This window comes from Vombatus ursinus, unplaced genomic scaffold (genome assembly GCF_900497805.2).
Source record: "Vombatus ursinus unplaced genomic scaffold, bare-nosed wombat genome assembly UNPS02009975.1, whole genome shotgun sequence".
NCBI classification, from domain to species: Eukaryota; Metazoa; Chordata; class Mammalia; order Diprotodontia; family Vombatidae; genus Vombatus; species Vombatus ursinus.
Window position 1 is genome coordinate 3,626,604 of NW_020949753.1, and position 21,383 is coordinate 3,647,986.

Sequence of the window (21,383 nt, forward strand, 5' to 3'; positions counted from 1 at the left end):
CATATAGCTGGTAAGTATATGAGGCTGGATTTGAATTCGGGCCTTTCTGACTTCAGGCCACATTCAAATGTAAATGAAAAATAATTCATAGGTTATGTAAGATAATATAATAATAATAGCTAACATTTATATAGCAACTGCTATATACCAGGCACTGTGCTAAATGCCTTATAATTATTATGTCATTTAATTCTTACAACAACCCTAGAAGATAGGTGCTATTATTAGCCCCATTTTACAGATGAGGAAACTGAGGCAAACAGAGGTTATGTGACTTGCCTAGGGTCACAGAGCTAGTACATCTGAGATCTAATTTAAACTAGAGTCTTCCTGACTCTAGGCCTAGTGTTCTATCAACTACACCATTTAGTTACTACTGAGAACATTCTATTATGTAGGACAGGGAGACCTGGAAAGGCTAGCCTAATTAGGTTGGGCTTCTTAGAGGATGCCGTAAATATGTTTACTGCTTTATACTCTCTCTTTGAATCAGTTTAAAGAGTTCTTTCAATTGTAACGTTTCATTTTGTCCTATTAGTACATTTCTCCGTAAAGCTGTTCAGGATTTCAAAATTTCACTTTGTGGTCAGCTACTTCAGACCTATGGCTCCTTCCATCACCTTGATCTTGATCACCTCCTGCTGGGGAGTTTTCAAAAGGAAAATGAGAAAGCAAGAAATAAAATTGACCGGGGATCCAGAGCATGTCTTGGTGTGTTGAGTGGTAATCATTGTTAGGGAGATGATAGGGAGCCAAAATAACTGGTTACAGAGTAAGTCAGTGCCTCCATTCATCACAGGAAAGTCACCGGTGCCAAGGATTTAGTGGGGTCAAGTTCATATAAGCGATGGAAAAAGGTCTCAAGTGATAGATATTCATTATCAGTCTCTTGTTTGTGTCATGAGCTCACAGACTTCACAATGAAAATCATGCCTTATGAAGATTATTACAAAGAAGTAGAGAAACTTTTCTTCAAAAAGAGAAGATTTATGGGGCGGGGGGAATGGTTGCTGTTTTCAGGTATTAAAGAGATGTCACCTAGAAGAGAGATTTGATTTGTTCTGTTTGGCAGAAGTAGGTATAGTGGGCAGAAGCTGCTGAGAAGCATCAGTTCTGCTCAAATGTGGAATATTTACTCAAAAAATTTATATTCTCAGGTATATGAGATACTGGATTATTTAGTTTAGTTGTTTCTTATTCTTCTTTATTTAGTCTATTCAGTTTATCTACTTTTGTATTCGTTTAGTCATATAAAATAATTTTTAAACTATTTATTATTAGTTTTCAGTATTCACTTTTATAAGATTTTGAGTTCTAAATTCCCCCCCACCTCCTCTCCCCCTCCCCAGGACAGCATGCAACCTGATATAGGCTATACACATATAATCATATTAGTATAAAATAAATTTGATGAGGCTTTATAGAATAATGCAAGCTCGAGGGTGCTATTTTATTTTTCAGCCAAAGACAAGGTTTATCAAAGATCCACCGTGTTAGCCAGATTCTTAAGGAATCTGAACATCTGTGAGTTATTGGCTAGATTATAAGAATCTGAGCCTAGGATGCTACTTTTTATCCTCCATTTCTCCTTTTTTCATTATTTCCCTTGTGATTCTAGATCTTTTCATCCTCCAAATGAATTTTGTTATTTTGGTCTAGCTCTATAAAGCATCCTCTTGTTGGTTTGATTGGTAAAGCACTAATATATTACTTTAAGTAGTATTTTCATTATGTTGATGTGACCCAATCAAAAGCAATAAATATCCCTCCAATTATGTAACTGATTATTTCTTTAAAGAGTGTTTTCAAATTGTATTTCTTTGTCTTGAGTGTGCTTTTATTTTTTTATCTACCTAACCATTCATTCATTTATTCATTTATTTATTTTTAGGGAATTGCGGTTAAGTGACTTGCCCAGGGTCACATAGCTAATAAGTGTCAAGTGTTTGGTCTGAGGCTGGATTTGAACTCAGGTCCTCCTGACTTCAGGGCCGGTGCTCTATCCACTGCGCCATCTAGCTGTCCCTTCATTTATATTTTTAAAATATCTCCAGATAGTTTATGAACTTTGTAGTTGATTTGAATGGGACTTCCTTTTCTATCATTTCCTTTTGAATTTTCTTATTACTATATAGAAATGCTGTTGATTTTGTGGATTTATTTTGCATCCTGTTAATTTACTGAAGCTCTTGTTCATGTTACTGTACTGAAGCTTTTGCTGATTCCCTGACCTTCTCTAAGCAAATCATTATTTCATTAGTCAATAAGAATAGTTGGGTCTCATCTGCCTTTAATTTCTTTCTCTTGGCTTATTACTATGGCAATTCATTCATTCAGAATATTAGAGGTTTTCTAGTACTGTGTCAGATAATAGCTGGGGAAAGGAGGCGTCTGTGCGTTGCTTCTAATTTACTGGAAAACTGTTATTTTTCCATTACAAATAATGCTAGCTTTTGGGTCTATGCATGTAAATTTTATCCTATTTAAAAAACCTTTCATTTAGGAAAAATTTTTAACATGTGAGGCTTGTACTTTACCAAAGTTTTTTTTTATGTTTTGTGTTTTTTTGTTTTTGTTTTTTTTAACTGATACCAGTTGGGGTTCTTTTGTCTTATAATATGATTACCTGGGCCAGGTATCATACTTCATACCTCCTAGTATGATTACAAGGACCACATGGCCTCGAGGCAGCAGGTTCCCCACCCCTGATCCTGCACTATTGTAATAGTCTCCTAATTACTTTGCCTGTATCCATTCTCCAATTCATCCTTCACACAGCTGCCAAATTAATATTTCTAAAGCATAATTTCCACCTCGTCACCCCCCCTGCTCAAGATGCTGCCTCAGCAACTAGATAGTACAGGGCTACAGTAGGCTTGGAGTCAGGAAGACCTGAATTCAAATTTGGCACTACCTGTGTGACCCTGGGCAAGTCACTTAACCTCTGTCAGTGTCAGTTTCCTCATCAGTAAAATGGGGTCATAATAGCGCCTACCTCCCAGGGTTGTGAGGATCAAATGCGACAATACTTGTAATGCACTTAGCTTCAGGGGCTACCGGTTGCCCCAGTATTCAGATTCTTCTGTTTGCCATTTAAAGCATTGTTCTTCTGCATGTGCTACTCTGTCTAGCCCGACTGGTCCTCTCGCTGTTCTTTATGCACCAGATTTCATGTCCAGCCTCCATGTCTTTGCAAGCTTCGAATGTGCTACCACTTCCTATCATTGATTTCCAAGTTTCTGCAAGCCCCATGTTAAGAGCTACAGGACCTTGCCTGATCCCCCCAGTTCCCAGTACCCTTTCACCCAGAAATTACTTTGTTTTTACTTTGAGTGTATTTTGTATTTATTTACCTTTGCTTATGTGGTACCCTGTAACAGAATATGAATTCTTCAAGGGCAGAAACAATCTTTTTTTATCTTTGTATGTCTAATGTCTAGCACATAATAGATGATTAATATGCATTTACTGAATGAATGAATGACTAAATTGGGGAAGTATAATTATTTTGTGTGAACATGTGTGTATATTATATGTAACTTACTGATATAACAATATCAATATGTTGATGTAATATATCCGTATAATATATTGGCAACTGTATTTCAGTATAGTTGGTTCGCTTCATAATCCTATGTATTTTATTTTGGACATTTAAACTATTTTTCTGACCATAGGCTTGGTTTGCCCAGACTGCCAAAGGGTTCCATAATATAAAAATAATTAAGAACCTGTGCTTTAATATGAAAATACAAAAGCAGCGAAAGCTTAAAACTGCACTAAGACTTTTGGGACACTATTTATCATACTAGTTTATTTAAGGATCGTTAGGTGGCACAGTGGATAGAGAGCGTGGCCTGGAGTGAGGAAGTTCTGAGTTCATATATGGCTTCAGACATATACTAGCTGTGTGACCTTGGACAAGTCACTTAACCTCTGTTTGCTTCAGCTTTTGCCAAGGTCACATAGCTAGGAAATATCTGAGGCTAGATTTGACTCTATTTTTTTTTGGCTGGGGAAGTGGGAAGGCAGTCGAGGTTAAGTGACTTGCCCAGGGTCACACAGCTAGTAAATGTCTGAGGCTGGATTTGAACTCAAGTCTTCCTGTCTCTAGGCCACCTAGCTATCTAGTTCAGGCCTTACTTACCTGAATTCCCTTGAACTAGTGCAATCATGCCTCTAATTTTTCCCCCTCTCTAATCACAATTTCACACAGCTACCAAAATGATATTCCTGAAGCGTAGGTCTGACCTTGTCACTAGGGCAGCTAGGTGGTACAATAACTAGAGTCTTGGGCCTGAAGTCAGGAAGACTCCTCTTCCTGAGTTCAAATCCGGCCTTAGACACTTATTATCTGTATGACCCTGGGCAAGTCACTCAGCCCCATTTGCCTCAGTTTCCTCATCTGTAAAATGAGTTGGAGAGGGAAATGGCAAATCACTTAGTATCTCTGCTAAGAAAACCCCAAATGGGGTCACAAAGAGTTGGACGTGACTGAAAGACCGTATCACTACCCTGCTTAGGAAGCTTCAGTCGTCCCTTGTTGCTTCTTAGATTATTAACTACCAACTCTTTGGTTTACTGTTTGGTTGTGGACCTTTCCAGACTGCCCTCACACTCCCCTGCCAGGCCTCCTGTGTTCAGGCCAAACTGAGCTACTTATTGCCGTCTCTGCTTCCTGATCCATGGCCTTTGTATTGGCTGTTTAAAGCTCCTGCAATGCTCCCCCTCCTCACCTTTGCCTCGGAATCTCTGGCTTCCTTCAGAGCATAGCTCATCCTGAAATCACTTTGTTTGGAATCTCTTTTGTACATACTTAGCTGTCTACACATTGGGTAGAATAGAAGTTCCTTGAGGACAGAATCTATCTCATTTTTATATGTTTCCCCCTCCCCTAGCACAGGGCCTTGCACATAGTAGGAACTTAATAATTGTTGAGTTGAATTGTACTGAGTTGTTCACTGTGGGGCCAAGTGCAATCGTTTTCATCCCTTGTCTATGTGAAAACCCTTCATATCTTTGAAGATAGTAGTTACGGCTGCCATGTTTTCTTCTCTTTGACAGGTGAAACATTACTGGCTCTTTTGTCCAACCTTCATCTGCCATCTTTCTTTTCACCGTCCTGGTTACCCTCTTCTGGAATTATTCAAACCATTTTGGGTTCCCAAGTGCCCCCTGGAAATCTACTTTTTTAAAACTCTTTAACTTTTTTTTAATTTGCATCATTTCAAAAAAGTGTAAAATACATATTTTTTTAAAATGATGCATCTTAAATTCAATAATTTATTGCAAATTTGTGGGGTTTTTTCCTGCATTGAAATTTTGATGACACAATATTGTGTTGTGTAACTGTATACTATATGGCATATAGTGTCATATTGTAAATAAGTCATTATATGCACATATTTCTGCTGATTCATGCTGGACCTCCCCACAATGAGCGATGTGCTCACCTGCCAACAGTTTCCTGTTAAGACCTGTCAATGAACTTGACCACTGATTGGTTATAACTTGCATTTTGTGTGTTTATTTGGAAAATAATGTAATCACTACAACTTTAACTCTGTTACACAGTAGATGAAACATGTACGAATGGTTTTTCAAATTCTCTTCTTTCCTTATGCTTCTACTGCCCCCTTATTTTTATTCAGTGCCCCCTAGTTGTACCTGCTGGTACTACCACCCCCCGGATTGATTCAGCACCCCCAGGGAGTGGTATTGCCCACTTTGGGGACTTATGGACTAGATCAGGCCTGCGCAACATGGCCCGTGCACCGCTTGTGGATTACCAAAGGATACTGGGCGACCTGCGAAAAATGTAGAGGATGTGAAACAGGCCTGCACAACATAACTGCCTGCAGGCCGCTTTGGTGGGCTGCAGGTGGGCAATATGTTGGGCAAGCCTGGACTAGATGGATACTAAGGGCCCTTCCAAATTCAGAGATTCCGTGAAGTGGGGGAAATAGATATAGAAAGCTTTTAAAAACAAGCTTAGCAACAGAGGCAGCTAGTTGGCACGTGGATAGAGCACTGGCCCTGCAGTTAGGAGGACCTGAGTTCAAATCCAGCCTCAGACATTTACTAGCTTTGTGACCCTGGGCAAGTCACTTAACCCGGATGCCTGCCCCCCCCCCCCCCCACAAAAAAAAGAAAACAAGCTTAGCAGCAAAGGGTGGAGAGAGCTATGATGTAACCTTTGAGTAGAAGGATCATTATGATGGTTTCTTAAGGCTACATTCTTAATCCTTATCTAGCTTTTCCATGCTATTAAGTACTCTTCAGTCAGTCAGTGAACATTTATTAAGCACCTACTATATACCAGACTCTGTGATAAGCACTGGGGATACAAAAAGAGGAAGACTGTCCCAAAGGAGTTCACAAGGGGGAGAAAATATGTATGTACTTATCTGTACGTATATATACACACATATATGTACAACGTGCTACATACAGGATAAATTCTAAATAATTAATGGAAGGAAGACTAGAATTAAGATGGTTTCCTGTAGAAGGTGGGGTTGTATTTGGGACTTAAAGGAAGCCAGGGAAGTCAATAGGCAGAATTGAACAGGGAGAGCATTCTGGGCATGGGGGACAGCCAGAGAAGATGCCCAGAGCAGAAGAATGGAGTGTCTTGTTCATGGAATAGCCAGGAGGCCACTGTCACTGGATTGAAAAATACATGTTGGGGAGTAAGTGTACGAAGACAACATTTTGTATTTGCTCCTGGAGGCCATAGGAAGCCACTGGAGTTTATTGAGTGGGGAGGGAGGAGTGGGGAGACGCAGTTGAACATGTGCTTTGGGAAATCACTTTGGTGGCTGAATGGAAGATGGATCGAAGAGGGGGGGAGACTTGAGGCAAAAAGACCCACCAGCAGGCTGTTGGAATAGTCCAGGTGTGAGGTGATGAGGGCCTGTACCAGAATGGTAGCAGTGTCAGAGGAGAGAAGGAGGCAAATTCAAGAGATGTTGAAAAGGTAAAATCAACAGTCCTTGGCAACAAATTGGATATGGGAGATGAAAAATAGTGAGGAGTCAAGGGGGACATCTAGGTTGGGAGCTTGAGGGGACTGAGGATGGCATTGCCCTCTACAGGAATAGGAAAGTTAGGATTGGGGAGGGTTTTGTTGAGTTCAGCTTTGGACATGTTGAGTTAGATGTCTATTGGACATCCAGTTCGAGATGTCTGAAAGGGAGTTGGAGATGCGAGATTGGAGGTCAGCAGAGAAGGGGCAAGGATAGGTAGATCTGAGAACTGTCAGCAGAGAGAGGGTAATTAAATTTATGGAAGTTATTGTGATCACCAAGTAAAGCAGTTTAGAGGGAGGAGAGAAGGAGGCCCAGGACAGAACCTCATGGGACTTCTATGGTTAGAGATAAGACCTGGATGAGGAGCCAACACTTCGGACATGCTTTCTTCAACTTTTGTATTCTCAGGGAACATCGAACAAATCCAAATGAGAATTTTACATAAAGGTAAAAAAAAAAACCTCCATGATACTTGGGCAGACTTATTCCATTATCTTTAAAATGAGCTTGTCTGGCAATCTGCCTCCTCTAGGAACAAAGGCACTCTCTTCTTTAAATTCTCTTCCTTTAAGGAAGACCCAGTTTAGGTGGTCCTACTTTTGTGAAACCTTTCCCAGACACCACAGCTGAAAATGATCCTTTGTCCCTCCAATTTCTTATGGCATCATTGATTGCTCTTTGCCTTGATCAGGGTCTTCTCTGTAGCATTCTTATGTGGGTCTGTACTGTATTTGCTTCCCTACCCCTAAGCTAAGTCTATTAAGAATAAGGACTGTTGTGTTTCTGATTTTATATCCTCGGCTCCTAACATAGTTCCAGGGCGCATAGTAAGCCCTTAACAAAAGTTGAATTTATTTAACATGATAAAATTCTTCCCAGTTCTAAACTTATTCTCTCAGAGTCCCTGCTTCTCCCATAAGAGTTAACCACTCTTATCAAGTGCTAGCTATGTCTTTCTGTTCCTTATCATCAAAAATGTTTTTTACTTATTAATAAGCCTCCTGGGACTGTTGGTTTATGAGCTAAATGCTGCCTCACGTCATACCACTCCTACAGCATTTTAACAGAGCCTGTCTGTTACATTCTGGGAAGGTGAAGAGTCCTTTGGAGTACATAGGAACAAAGTTTATTTATGGTCGTTGTCAAAGCTGTTTAATTAAAGTGTCACAATTGTACAATACAAAGGAAAGGCTTTCTTTGTCTTACTTTTTTTTCTTTTTCATTTGAGAAGACTCACATAGGAATGAAAAGGTCAAGTGCCATCCAGATTTTTTACATTCTGTTGTTCACTTCAGGAACTTGTGTTGTGATTTGTAGAAGCAGTGGTACAGGGAAAGGGGAGGGGAGAGAGGAAGAAGAAGCAGAAAAGAAAAAAGAGGAGAAAGAGAAAGAGGAGAGAAAGAGAAAAGAAAAGACGATGAGAGGAGACAGAGAGAGAAAAGAAGATAAGAGAAAGAGAAAGAGAAAGAGGAGAGAAAGAGAAAAGGAGACAGAGAGAGAGAAAAGAAGAGAAAAGAAGATAAGAGGAGAGAAAGAGAAAAGAAGAGAAGATAAGAGGAGACAGAAAGAGGAGAAGAAGAAGAGAAAAGAAGATAAGAGAAGGAGAAAGAGGAGAGAAAAGAAGAGAAGGGGAGACAGAGAAAGAGGGGAGAGAGACAGAGACAGAGACAGAATGAATTTGTTTTAGGGGCAGCTGAGCTGGTTTTGATACTTGCTAGCTATTTCATACTGTGCCAGTCACATCTTTGAGACTCAGTTTTCCCCATCTGTACCAGGGTGGTCGTGAGGAAAATGCTCTATAAATTCTACAAGTTCTCTTTAAATGTGAGTAGTTACTGCTGCAGCCCCTGTTGTTCGTAATGGTGGTGGTGTGCATTGGTTTGGCTGCCGGTTAAAAGTACAGTTGTTTTCCACAACACTGTTTAGCCTGATTGTGTGTTGGAACATGTCAGAACATGTGATATTTTCCCCTTCCTGTGAATTTTGCCATTCTTTTTTTTTTAATCATCGTCGTGTATCACTGTTACAATATTTCGGTTAACCTCAGTCTATCACTTAGATGGGCTTTATTGTTTTGCCCTATTGGTGTCCTAGTGTTTAGAATAACTAATTAAAGGGTGAAAAATCTTACATAGAAAATTTCCCAGTTTTACTCACTTGAAATTCTCTTAATTTAGTGGGGGTTTTCCACAGGAAATCTCAGAAGAATAATTGAAATGTTCTTTATTTCATGTACTTTCCTTCTGAAGAAAGGAACAGTTCATTGGCTTTCTTCCAGCAGCCACCAAAATGTCTCTCATCCCTGTTCTGCATTGCAGCTGTATTTACTGTAATGCAAATTAAATTCTGCATAGAGCTGGTGAACTTCGAAGGATTTTTTAGATCATTGAGAGTCAAATTATCTCAATTACTATTCCCTCATCAGATGCTTTCAATGAAGTTGATATAAAGTTTGTTTTTTTTAGCAGAAAAATATAGTCTTGAAATAATCACTTACCCTTTTTTTGAAGAAAGAAATCATTTCATTTCTTGACTGGATCACAATATCAAATATTCTCAGTACTCTCAAGTTTTTAGCTTTCATTCAAAATTATTTGTGGTTTGAGAGGCCTAAACCATTTTTTTTTTTGGTTCATTGAAGGGGTAATTTACATTTCTCACCAAGTAAATAAATAAAGCATGTTGAATTTGTTTGTTTTTAGTGAAAGTACCTGGGTTTGAACCATGTCTCTGCCTCTGTGTACCACCTACGAGGTCTTGAGCAAGTCATTTCATGGCCGTCAACTTCAGTTTCCCCATCTGTAAAATGAGGAGTAGAACGATTCCAAATCTGATTCTTTGATCTTAGTTCCAGCTTTGATTCTTATTAATCCTGCTAGAAAATCATTTAACTGCTGAGTCTATTTGTTCTTCTGTAAAATGGGGCTAACAATTTTGAGTCCTTATCTCCCAGAGGTGTTTTGAGGAAAGAAGTAAACAACAACAATAACGATAATGATAGCGTGTGTATAGCGCTTTAAGGTTTGCAAAGTGCTTTACAGGTATTGTTTCATTTTCTCCTCACAAAAACCCTGGGATAAAGGTGCTTTTATTATCTTCATTTTACGGATGAGAGGACTGAGGCAGAGGTTGAGTCAGAGGTGAAGTGATGCTTGTCCATGGTCACATAGCTAGTGAGACTAGATTTGAACTCTTCTTCCCCACCCCAAGTCCAACTGTACCTACTTGGTTACCTAGGATATAAACCTTGAGGCACTCGAGAAAAGTCAATTGTCATTATTATTAGTATTGTTGTTACTCTGTGTTTGAAAGGTCCAGCCCAGAACTTAACTCTATCTCAGATACAGGAGGGCTAACTAAATCTCCTGACTTGGTACTCTGACTCACAGGTATCAGCATTTTTTTTTCTGTCAAACCTCTTTTGGTTATAGTTCATTGGCTTCCATTTCTGGCTAACTTTAGTCATGAAAACATTTCCGACACACTGCAAGTGTGGACAGTTCTTGATTTTTCTATACCTCATTATCCAGGGACTTTGCTTTTCTTTGCTGTAGTTTCTTTGACTACTCTTGAGCAATTCTGATAAATGATTTAATAGTGAAAAAAAAACTGAATTTCTAGAATTAAAATTTTTTTAATTATCTCTGAATTTTTATTTTCCATGCCCATCCTCATTCCCACTTCATTGCCACAGATAATTATATAGTGTTCGTCTTTTTAAATAATATTTGAGTATAATGTGATTGGGTCTAGAGAGTTTTAGTTATTATTTTGTTATTATATTATCGTCACAATTGGACTGATTTTCATAGAACTTTTAAATGTCTTAAAATCACCACCATCAACCCTTTTCATAGACTCACAGACTGAGAGGCTAGAAAGCAGCTTTTATTGATATTTCGGTTTTGGTTTTTTAGCCTGACTGTCATTGCATTGTGTAGGGAGATCTCGGTGAGGAAACTGTCCAATGCAGATTTGCAACTCTTCCGTTGTAGATTTGGGTAGTGAGACATAAACTCCTTTACAAGGATCAGCTCATTTTATCCTGACAACAACTTGGAGAAATACGTGCTATTATTAATCCCTATTTTAATAATATGTATGTTGAATGGAATTGATTTGAATGAGACGTGGGAAGTAAGTCACCCTGAGTGTCTTCCTGTCTTCTATCTAAACCAAGGTTGGGAAATAGAAAAACTATAGCAATTATACCGATATATCATTCTACATGTAGATGATGATAACAGAAATAATTTTATGTATAAATATACATAAATATATGTATACATACATAGATGCATTATGTATATATAATATGTAGTATATACATGTGTATATACAATATGATATATAATATAGACTATACAATATATAGTATATGTACATGTATATATATACTATAATGTATAATATATACATGTGTTTATACAATATAATATATACATTACATATAATAGCATATGTGCATGTATATATAATATACATATACATATATATTTTACTGTGTGCCAGGTACTGTAGTTAACAGGTTAAGAAAAAAAAGGAAAAGCAAAGAAATTTACACAGTAATTTTTTTTGTACATTTGAAAGGAAGACCAAGTTGTGCATAGTAGATTTTCAGTTTCATGTGCAATCATCTTTCTTTATTGTACTATATTATAGAAATGCTTGTTTTATTCCATAAATTAAAAATAAAATAAGTTTTTAAAAAAGAGGTTAAGACTTGGGCACTTGACTAGGGCCCCAGAGTTATCCAGTGCCTACTCTTACCAATAACATGCTGTGTGCTACACTATGAAAATAAGATAATTTATGCTAGGCTTTCTTATTTACAAAGTGGTTTAGTTGTAAGATCTACCTCAAAGCCTAAGGACATAGATTATTTCCACTTGCAAAAAAAAAAAAAGAAGAATTCCAAGTAATCGACCGTCTGAATCCACATTCAATAAGATAATTTATTTTGGGGAAGAGTTAAAATCAAACTGATAGGCAAGGCAACATGTTTAGCATTATTCTGTACAATCAACAACTATATTCTAGACACCTGTACTAGTAAGCTCCTTGAGGGCAGGCACAGTATCACTTTTGTCTTCATATTACCAGTACCTGGAGTGCAGTAGGTGCTTGTTAATTAATAAATGACTGGTGTTCTGTTGATTTCTAGACACTAGAAATAGAAAGATAAAACCAAAAAGCAGTCTCTACCTCCAGTGAGGAGATGTGAGCTTTCTACTAGGGGCATCTGAGGTACAATAATAAGGAGAGATAAAGGTTTCCTTCAAAGTACCTTTGAGTAGAGAAAGAGAACATTAACACCTGGGAGGGTCAGGGAAGTGTTCCAGTAGAAGGTGGGACCTAACTGGAGTCTGTTTACAAGAGAGAAGTGTTTCACACATGGAGACAATACATAGAGAGCTTTCCTTAGATTTGAGGATTATGAGCCATTTGAATTTACAATTTTTTTTAAAATTATGGTCATGATCACACTGAGGCATATATCTATGCCTAAGGGGCAGCCAGGTGGTGCAGTGGATAGAGTACTGGGTCTGAAGTCAAGAAGACTTGAGTTTGAATCCCAGCACAGATACTTGCTATCTGGGCTATCCACTTAATGTCTATTTGCCTCAGTTTCCTCATCTATAAAATGGGGATAATAATGGTACCTACCTCTTTGCAAGGTTGTTAGGATCAAAAGAGATAATAATTGTAAAGCGCTTAGCAACACATTTTAAGTGATATGTACACACATACACACGTGTATGTATATATCACATCTATTAGTTTATATTATAATTATTGTTGTCATCATCTACATGTAGATAGCTATATCGTTGTATTTGCTATAGTTTTTATATTTCCCAAACCTTGTTTTGGATAGAAGACAGGAAGATATTCAGGGTAACCTGCTTCCCAGACCTGATTCAATTCAGTTCCATTCAACATACATTTATAAAGACCTACTGTGTTCAGAGCACCATGGTAGGCAGCAGTTTTAGTGTCTAGAGACCCAAATTTGCCTACTTTTTTTCAGTTCTTTCCATTAAGTGCAAGTGCCAGGACATTCCTCTACCGAGCTTCTAGCAGAAACAATAAGCAGTGGTTGTGAGTCGGAGATCACTGGCCTGGATTACAAAGAGCCCGGGACAGAGTCAGCTGGAACCTGTTTCACCCTAGAGACTGAACCACTGTGATTCATTGCATTTTCTCACCCTCTCGGTGTCACTTCTGTCTTATCATGATCTCTTTGATGACAGTTCTTTTTCCACCCATCCCACTGTTTTGGCCCACCCCCAAGCACGACTGAGAAACTGTACCTCATCCTAATGGCAGGATTTCACAAGAGGACTGCTCTTTATAGAACTTCCAGATGTCTTACAGTCACCACTGTCAACCTTATTTACAGCCTCATAGACTGCAGAGGCTAGAAGGCATCCTTTGTTGACGTTTTGATTTTGGCTTTTTGTTCTGAACCTGGGATTGCATTTGTGTAGGGAAATCTCCAAGAGGAAACACCCTGTGCAAGTTTGCAACTGTTGTGTTACAGACTTGGGTACTGTAAGTCAAGTGCCTTAGGGTCACAGAACTGTCTAAGGTCTCCTCTTAGCCTGCTTCCTAAATGACAGTGTCTATTTGCCTCTACTATTGAGAACTGGTGAGAAACAGAGGGACTTGATGTGGATGGTGCTTATAACAATAGAACAGTGACAGAAATGAAAACAAAATGGCATAAGAACTAAAACCAGGTTCATTTATGTGTAGGTCATTTGCCCAGTGTGTTCTCAGATGGACAGTGTGTGTGGTTAGAATCTGAAAGTTTCCTGTATTCCTTGGTCACCAATTCTCCTGTGAGCATATGTGCATATATACTGTGCGTGGATACATACACACACACACACACACCCCAATAATGAGCAAAATGAGCAGAGCCAAGAGGACGTCATATACAGGACATACATACAGTAACAGCAATATCGTTTTAAGAACAACTTTGAGCAACTAAATCGTTTTGACTATTATAAAAGCCCAAATTAACTACAAAGGACATGAAGGAGGACGCTATCTTCATCCAGAGAAAGAACTGATAAATAGAAGTATGTATAGAACGATTTTACACACACATACACACACACACACATATACATACATACATATACATATACATATTTGTATTTAATGGTAAACTATCTCAAGGGTAGAGAGGGGAAGAAAAAAGGGAAAAAAGAAAAAAAATTTACATGATAACTTTATTATATATTTAATATAATTTAATAGAAATAATATATTTAATAGAAATTTAATATATTTAATAGAAATAACAAGGTGTATGTAATACATTTGCAGTTTCATGTGCAATCATCTTTTTTATTATACTGTGTTACGGAAATGTTTGTTTTATTCCATAAATTAAAAATAAAATAAATACAAATTTTTAAAAAGTATTCTTTTAGTAAAGAGGGGTACAAGTGAGAGAGTCCGGGTGGATCGGCATGGATCAGTGATAGTGACTGGTAGAACCTTGTCAGAATCAAGTCAGTCATACCACCCGTGTGTACAAAAGATGGGACGTGAATTTATTGGTGCACCATAGAATAGAAGCTCATCCAGAGAGGGGATGGTATTGAGTATTCCATTCTAGTGTGCTTTGTGGTTGCTCAATAAATATTAAACAAAAGGAAAGACTCTTATTAACACTTGATTTTGTTTCGTTGCTAAGAGATCTGCCCTTAGGATGTCATCTTGTGACTATGCAATGCTAGAACAGGAAGGAATCTAACAACAAAACAATATGACAAACATTTATTAAATACCCATTATGTGTACATTAGGTACCATCCTAGGAGCTGGGGTGCAAAGGTGAGAAATGACATAATCCCTGCCTTCTTTGAGTTTGTTACTCTACTTGAAAAATACATATATTGAATGAATGAAGTTGTTATTATTATTGTTGTTGTTCATCCTTTGTTCTCAAAGAGGACCAGTAGCATCACGGGGTGATGTCTTGACTTGCTTGTGAATTGTATTAAGTGTGGGCAGAGCTACACAAAGTCATCAGCCTCACTCTCTCCTCCAGAGTCAGCAAAGTCCGGCGGCAGGGCAAAAGTCAAGATGACTGGCGATGGCGCAGGATGATTCGATATCTGAGAGAATTATAAAATCCTGCTAGCCCCTCCCTTCTTCCTAATTAGCTTAAGTAGCTCAGTATGAGCCATATCCCAGCAGAAGCTCTTGTTTTAATAAATTTAAGGAGATTTGTCCAAGGTCTTTGATAGAGCAAATGCATCATTGAAGGCTCTCTTCTGAAAAAATGTCTCCCGTATGAGACTCCTTGAAAAATGCAGAAACAGAGATACCTTTGTCGCTGCAAAGCTGGGAGGTGTGTTCTTACCAGAGCTGTTTGTCACCGTCATAGAGAATAACTAGTATTGGGCTCCAAGTAGGAGATGATTTCGTTATATGTGGTGGTGAGGTCAACAAGATGATCTGGTTTGTGGGTGACAGAGCGTTGACCGTCTCAAGCCGTGGAGCACTGTCAGACTTTACAAATGAGACTCACAGGCACTCAGAAGAATACCATCTAACAGCCAACGAGAGAAAAACCAAACGCGCAAAGAACGCCAGTTGGTCAAGATAATGACATTCATTAGGATGACCAGTCCATTGATCTGGTCTGTCTCTGTGTGTGTTTGCATGTGTTTGTATGTGTGCGTATATAATGTAGTTGTAGATATTTAAAATGGGATTTCCCTTCCATTATTGCTTCTCAAATTTTGTTACCATATAGATATACTCTTGCTTTTTGAGGATTTTTTTTTGTAGCCTGCAACTTTACTGAAAGTATTGTCTCAGTTAGAATCTTTGCCAATTCCCTAGGATTTTCCAAGTATATCATCACATTATCAGCAAAAAGGAATAGTTTTATCTCCTCTTTACCGTCTTTAAGCTTTTAATTTCTTTATCTTGTCTTACTACTATTTCTAGCATTTCGTAAGAAGAGTGGACATCCTTGCTTCACTCTCATATTTATTGGGAAAGATTGTAGTATATTCCCATTTCATATATAATGTATACTATATGATATCATGTATTATGGTTATACTATATGATAGATGATATACTGTATATTCACATATGCTATATAATTATATATTATAGTTATGCTAGATAATATACTATATAATTATATCGTTATACTTTATATATGTGTGTTTGTATATATACATATACATACACACACATATATTCTTGTGGACAAGAATCACACAAGACAAGAAAGTGTGGATGGGTTATGATCTGCCCCCTTGGAAGAAGTAACCATAGAGATAAACTAATAGAACCATTTATATCTTTAAGAAGTTCTCCATAGCAACATGCCACAGCGGATGGAGAACTAGCTTTGGAGTCAAGCAGACCTAGGTTCAAATCCTACCTCAGATGCATGTGATTACATGACCCTGGGACAGTCATTCAACCTCTCAGTGCCCCAGATGATTCTGTTACACTCAAATGAGCTGTTGATATGGACCAGTTGAGGAAATTGCTGTCCTGGGAGTTATATATCAATGAACTCACAGGTCTAGATTTTTTTTTTTGAGGGACAGTTGGGGTTAAGTGACTTGCCCAGGGTCACACAGCTAGTAAATATCTGAGGCTAGATTTGGATTTATGTCCTCCTGACTCCAGGGCTGGTGCTCTATCCACTGCGCCACCTAGTGGCCCTCCTGCACTTTTTTTCCATAAGCTGCCTAGGTGACTCACTTTTCTCTAAGATCTCTTCCAACTCAAAAATCTATGATCCTATATAGCAGATAGATTAATAGAATTTTTATATTTTGATTTCATTGATGTAGGTATTCCCTCCGCTGGTACAAATTACAACTCATATAAGCCAGCTAATCTTCTGTGTTTCTTGTCCTTTAAGCACTCCCCTCAGAACTCTGGAGCCCTCCCCTGAATCTTTTGCTGTTGTAAGCACATCAGTTGTCCATCTGTGATCCCTGCCTCACGAGACTTAATCAGCCCATCTCCTGTTCCACTCATGTATTTTTCTCATATCATCTTTTATTATATACGATTAGATAGGACTGGACCTGTAGATTTCATTGGAAGTCCCAGGCAAACAAACTCCTTCCACTAATGCGAGTCAGTACTCTCTTAGTAACTTATGTTCTTGGAGAGGTACCTGAAACACTGGGATGTGAAGTAACTTGCCCAGAGTCACATGATGTGTGTCAGAGGAAGGCCCTGACCCTTCCTCTTCCAGGCTCTCAGGCCATGATGCTGCCTGCCCATTATGATATGACAGTAACAGCCCTAACGTTGTTCTTAGTTGTACTATTTACAAAGCATAGCAGTATTGTGGCTTTTGTACCAGCATGTGAAATCCATACCTAACTGAAGGTGACATTTTAAGAGTAAATGTCTCCCCTGAGCGTAGGTCACTGAGCCTGTATGTGTGTGTGTGTGAGACATCATTGTGTATCATCACATTTCAGCTTCTGCTTTTAGATGGTGTTTGGGAAAGTCCATTTCCAGCCAGCTACCCCTCTGTGGAGATGCAATGTGGTTTCTGTAAAGACCAGATGATGCTTTCCCATTCATCCAAATAGATCAAGAAACACATTAGTCACAGGCAGATTTTTCAGGTTCTTTACCTCAGAGAGACATTCAAGTTCCTCATTCTTGACACTCTTGAATCTTGACATGATAGAGTAAAACTAAGACAGCATGCAATTGCTGTCACCTAATTTAAGGTGGCAGCCCAGTGGGTTTCTCTTGAGTGAAGCCTGTCGTAAGCCTTGTAACTATTGAACCACTCTGCTTAATGTTGTATTTTAGAGTTCATACAGTGTGGAAGACTTGTTCTGAGGCCTTCACCATGGTTTCAGGGTGATCCAGGGTTAAGGGAGGCTGGGCCAATGCCACGCGAGCTCTAATAGGTCCTCCGAAGCTGGAGAGCTTTCAAGTATGCACCCATTGTTTCTGTTGTGTGTGGACCGGCCTAGCTAAGTTTTAAAGCAAACTGGCTGCAGCGTGATAGCGTTTGTTAAGAAATTCATTTTTTAAAAAAGAAGGATTTATTTATTAGAGGGATTTCTTCCCCAATTTGGCTTGCTTTTACAAAACAAATTATTGTTATCAATTGGTTTGTTTGGTTTTTTTCCATTGCATTCATTTCCAAATATATTTTCCTCCTTCCTAGAGAATTCCTTCTAACAAAGAATTTTAAAGATAAAGAAGGAAGGGGCAGCTAGGTGGCACAGTGAATAGAGCACTGGCCCTGGAGTCAGGAGGACATGAGTTCAAATCCAGCCTCAGACACTTGACACTTACTAATTGTGTGACCCTGGCAAGTCACTTAACCCCATTGCCTAGCAAAAAACAAACAAACAAAAAAGATAAAGAAAGGAAAAAAGGAAATTCAGCAAAACTAACCAAACATCAACCAAGTTAATAGTTCCCTATAGGGCGATGGATTTTTTTTTTTTAATTTGAAAAACAGCTACTGAATTATAAAACTAGCTGGTAATTATATAATGCTTTAAGGGTTTCAAAGTGTTTATGTTTATTATCTCATTTTATCCTTGCAACAACCCTTATAGTGGTATGGAATGGAGACAAAAGCTGGTGCCCAGCATTTGGGGACATAGTCATACAAATGGTGGTGTGTGAACTTAGTGAAATATTATTGTGCTACGAGAAATGACAAATATAAAGAATTCAGGAAAGCACAAGAAAACCTGTATAAATTAATGTAGATCAAAATAAGTTGAATGAAGAAAGTCATCCCCATGTCCATGATAACATAAAGAAAAAGAACCTTTTAAAGCTTCAGAACTCTGATGAATGCAGTGACTAGTCAGGAGTTCAGAAGATTTCCTGGTGAAGTATGCTTCACTGTTGTCAGAGAGCTAGGGAACGGGGAGCATGGTTGTCAAAAGAAGCCAGTGACTTGTTTAGCCTGGTTGTAATTTTTTGTTATAAAGGAAAAGCTCTATGTATTTGTTTTGTGGATGGTATCAATGGGGAAGTCAAAATGATGTAGCTCCAAAGGGAAAAGCATTAATAAAACTTGGGGAGGAAGGGAAGAAGGGGGTGGGGGAGAGAGACAGACACAGAGACAGAAAGACAGACAGAGAGAGAAAAAGACAGAGAGAGACAGAGACAGAAAGACAGAGAGAGAAAGTGCAACAGAGACAAAGAGAAACAGAGAGTGAGACAGACACACACCCACACACAGAAAGAGAGCATGGGCGAGAGAGACAGAGCGAGAGGCAGAGACATAGAGATACAGAGACAGAGAGAGAGAGATCTGATCAGCATTGTGACCATTCAGGACTTCCGAAAGCTATTGGTGAAGCTTGAATCCCTCCTTGCCATTAAGATGTGGTAGATTATAGGTGCAGAATGAAACATACATTGGGGATGGGTGGAAAGTTACAGAGAAGTTTAAAAAAAGAGAGATTATCAATAAAATACCTAAATACATTTTCTGCCTTCCCTGAAATAAAAAATACCTTTTTAAAAATAATAAATAATTCCAAGTTTTAAAATGACATGAAATTTTGTTTGTATGTGTCTTGGTATTATTTATTCCTCCTCGCGCACTTTAATGGAAATACGATAGAGGATTAGGCTGGGAATCAAGAAATTTGTAGCTTTGGCCAGATCATGACACTTCTCTGTGCCTCAGTTTCTTCATCTGTAAAATGAGTAGGTTGAACTATATGATATTTAAAACCTCTTCCATTTCTAAAATTCAGTGTTTCTGAGATATCTAACTGGCTTAATTTGTACTATGCCTCTGGGAAAGGATTTTGCTTAAGCTTTTAGTGACTGACCAAATAAGGTAATGATTTACTGATAAGCTGGATGGTTCCTTCTTTGCAGTTGCCAAAAGCATGGTAAACTACTTTAGCTTCAGCATGTTTTCACAGTAAACATGAATTCTGTACTAGGGCTGCCTGCCTGCCAAGCCTACAGACAGACAGTTTTGAGTGTGAAAAAAATAAGCACCAACGTATTGCTTAAAATGCAAAAGAATCTCTATGGTTACCAGGTTTTAAGTCCATTGTGCAAAATTCCAGGAGCTTCCCAGTAGTAAGGAGGTGGTCTGCTTTCTTAACTGACAGTCTGACAGGTAGAATTCTTGTCTTGGTTTCTGTTCTCAGTTTCTCTGCTGCATCATGACGTCTTTGCCTTCAGGAATAGAAGAAGGGGTCAGTTGTGTTATGGCTCTACCCCAACCCTGCCTACTCCAATTTTCCTACAAACCTTTCTGACCAAACTCTGTATCTGGCCCAACTCTCTATGTCATTTTCAGTAGAGGATAAATATAGTTAGCCAATAGAAATGTGGGCGAGGTGTGATTTTAATTTTTTCCCCTTAGAATCCAGCTTAGATATTCTAACAAAACATAATGGAGGTCAGTACTTTCATAGGATTATTACTCTTTTCCCATAAGGACTACTTGAACTACATCCCTCAATATACAGTTGAAACAACACGGTTCAGTCAAAGTTGAAATAGGGGGCAGGATAAAATAAAATCTATTATGCTTCAGCCAGACTTTTGAAAAGCATAGTTTCACTCTTAACCTAACTGACTCATCTTGAATTAGTAATGAATATGGGCAGTCCAAGCTCCTAAGGAAACAGACAAAAATGTACTCTGTAAACAGGTTGAGAGAAGAACTGAATCCTTAACACGTTTATATCCTGAAAGGAAAGGTAAATGGAGACATCTCTGAATTCTGTGTCAGGTGTTAACACATACTGAAAATAAAGGACATCAATTGGGAAAGATTAAATTTTCCTTTGGGTTTATGAAGAATTAAGATTTGTCCAGGTTCAGGGTTGTAAAAGGCTTTGTATAAACAGGTTTGTTTGTTTTTTTTCTACCTTAGGAAGTAGTTTTATGTACTCAAGTTACTATCTTGGCCAGAAGAATGACTCTTCCTTTGGAATGAGGAAAATCTCACCAATTCAATTCAACAAATATTTATTGAGAGTTTACTGTATGCCAGGAATTCTGCCTCTTCAAATTCCTTCGAGTTTCAGTTTGTGTCACTGTAATGCCTTCTCTGTTATCCCTCCCCCCACCCCCCCACATTGTTAGCGTTTTCTGCTGCCTCAACTTACCTAGTATTTAAATGTTTTTGTACAACTTGTCATTTGTCTCCATTGAGTGTAGGCCCTTTGGGCAGGGGCTAAGGGAGGTACCCTGCACAGTGGAAAACACATGGGCTGTGGAATCAGAAGACTTGGTTTCAAATCCTGCCTCAGATACTTATTACCTGGGTGACCTTGGGCAAGACACTGGGCCTCAGTTTCCTCATATATAAATTGAGAAAGT

General features: G+C 38.5%; 1 protein-coding gene across 4 annotated transcripts in view; it reads left to right on the forward strand.

Moving 5' to 3' along the window:
• Nucleotides 1–21,383, forward strand: part of NFKB1 (nuclear factor kappa B subunit 1) — a 159,354-nt gene that overhangs the window by 86,953 nt on the left and 51,018 nt on the right. The window contains exon 1 of one of the 4 annotated variants that reach the window (XM_027853363.1): nt 8,639–8,855. The exons of the other annotated variants lie outside the window; for them this stretch is intronic. Coding sequence (XP_027709164.1) covers nt 8,823–8,855 — 33 coding nt within the window. The 5' untranslated portion in view covers nt 8,639–8,822. Of the gene's footprint in view, nt 1–8,638; nt 8,856–21,383 lie in introns of those variants that run through there. 4 annotated transcript variants of the gene reach the window in all.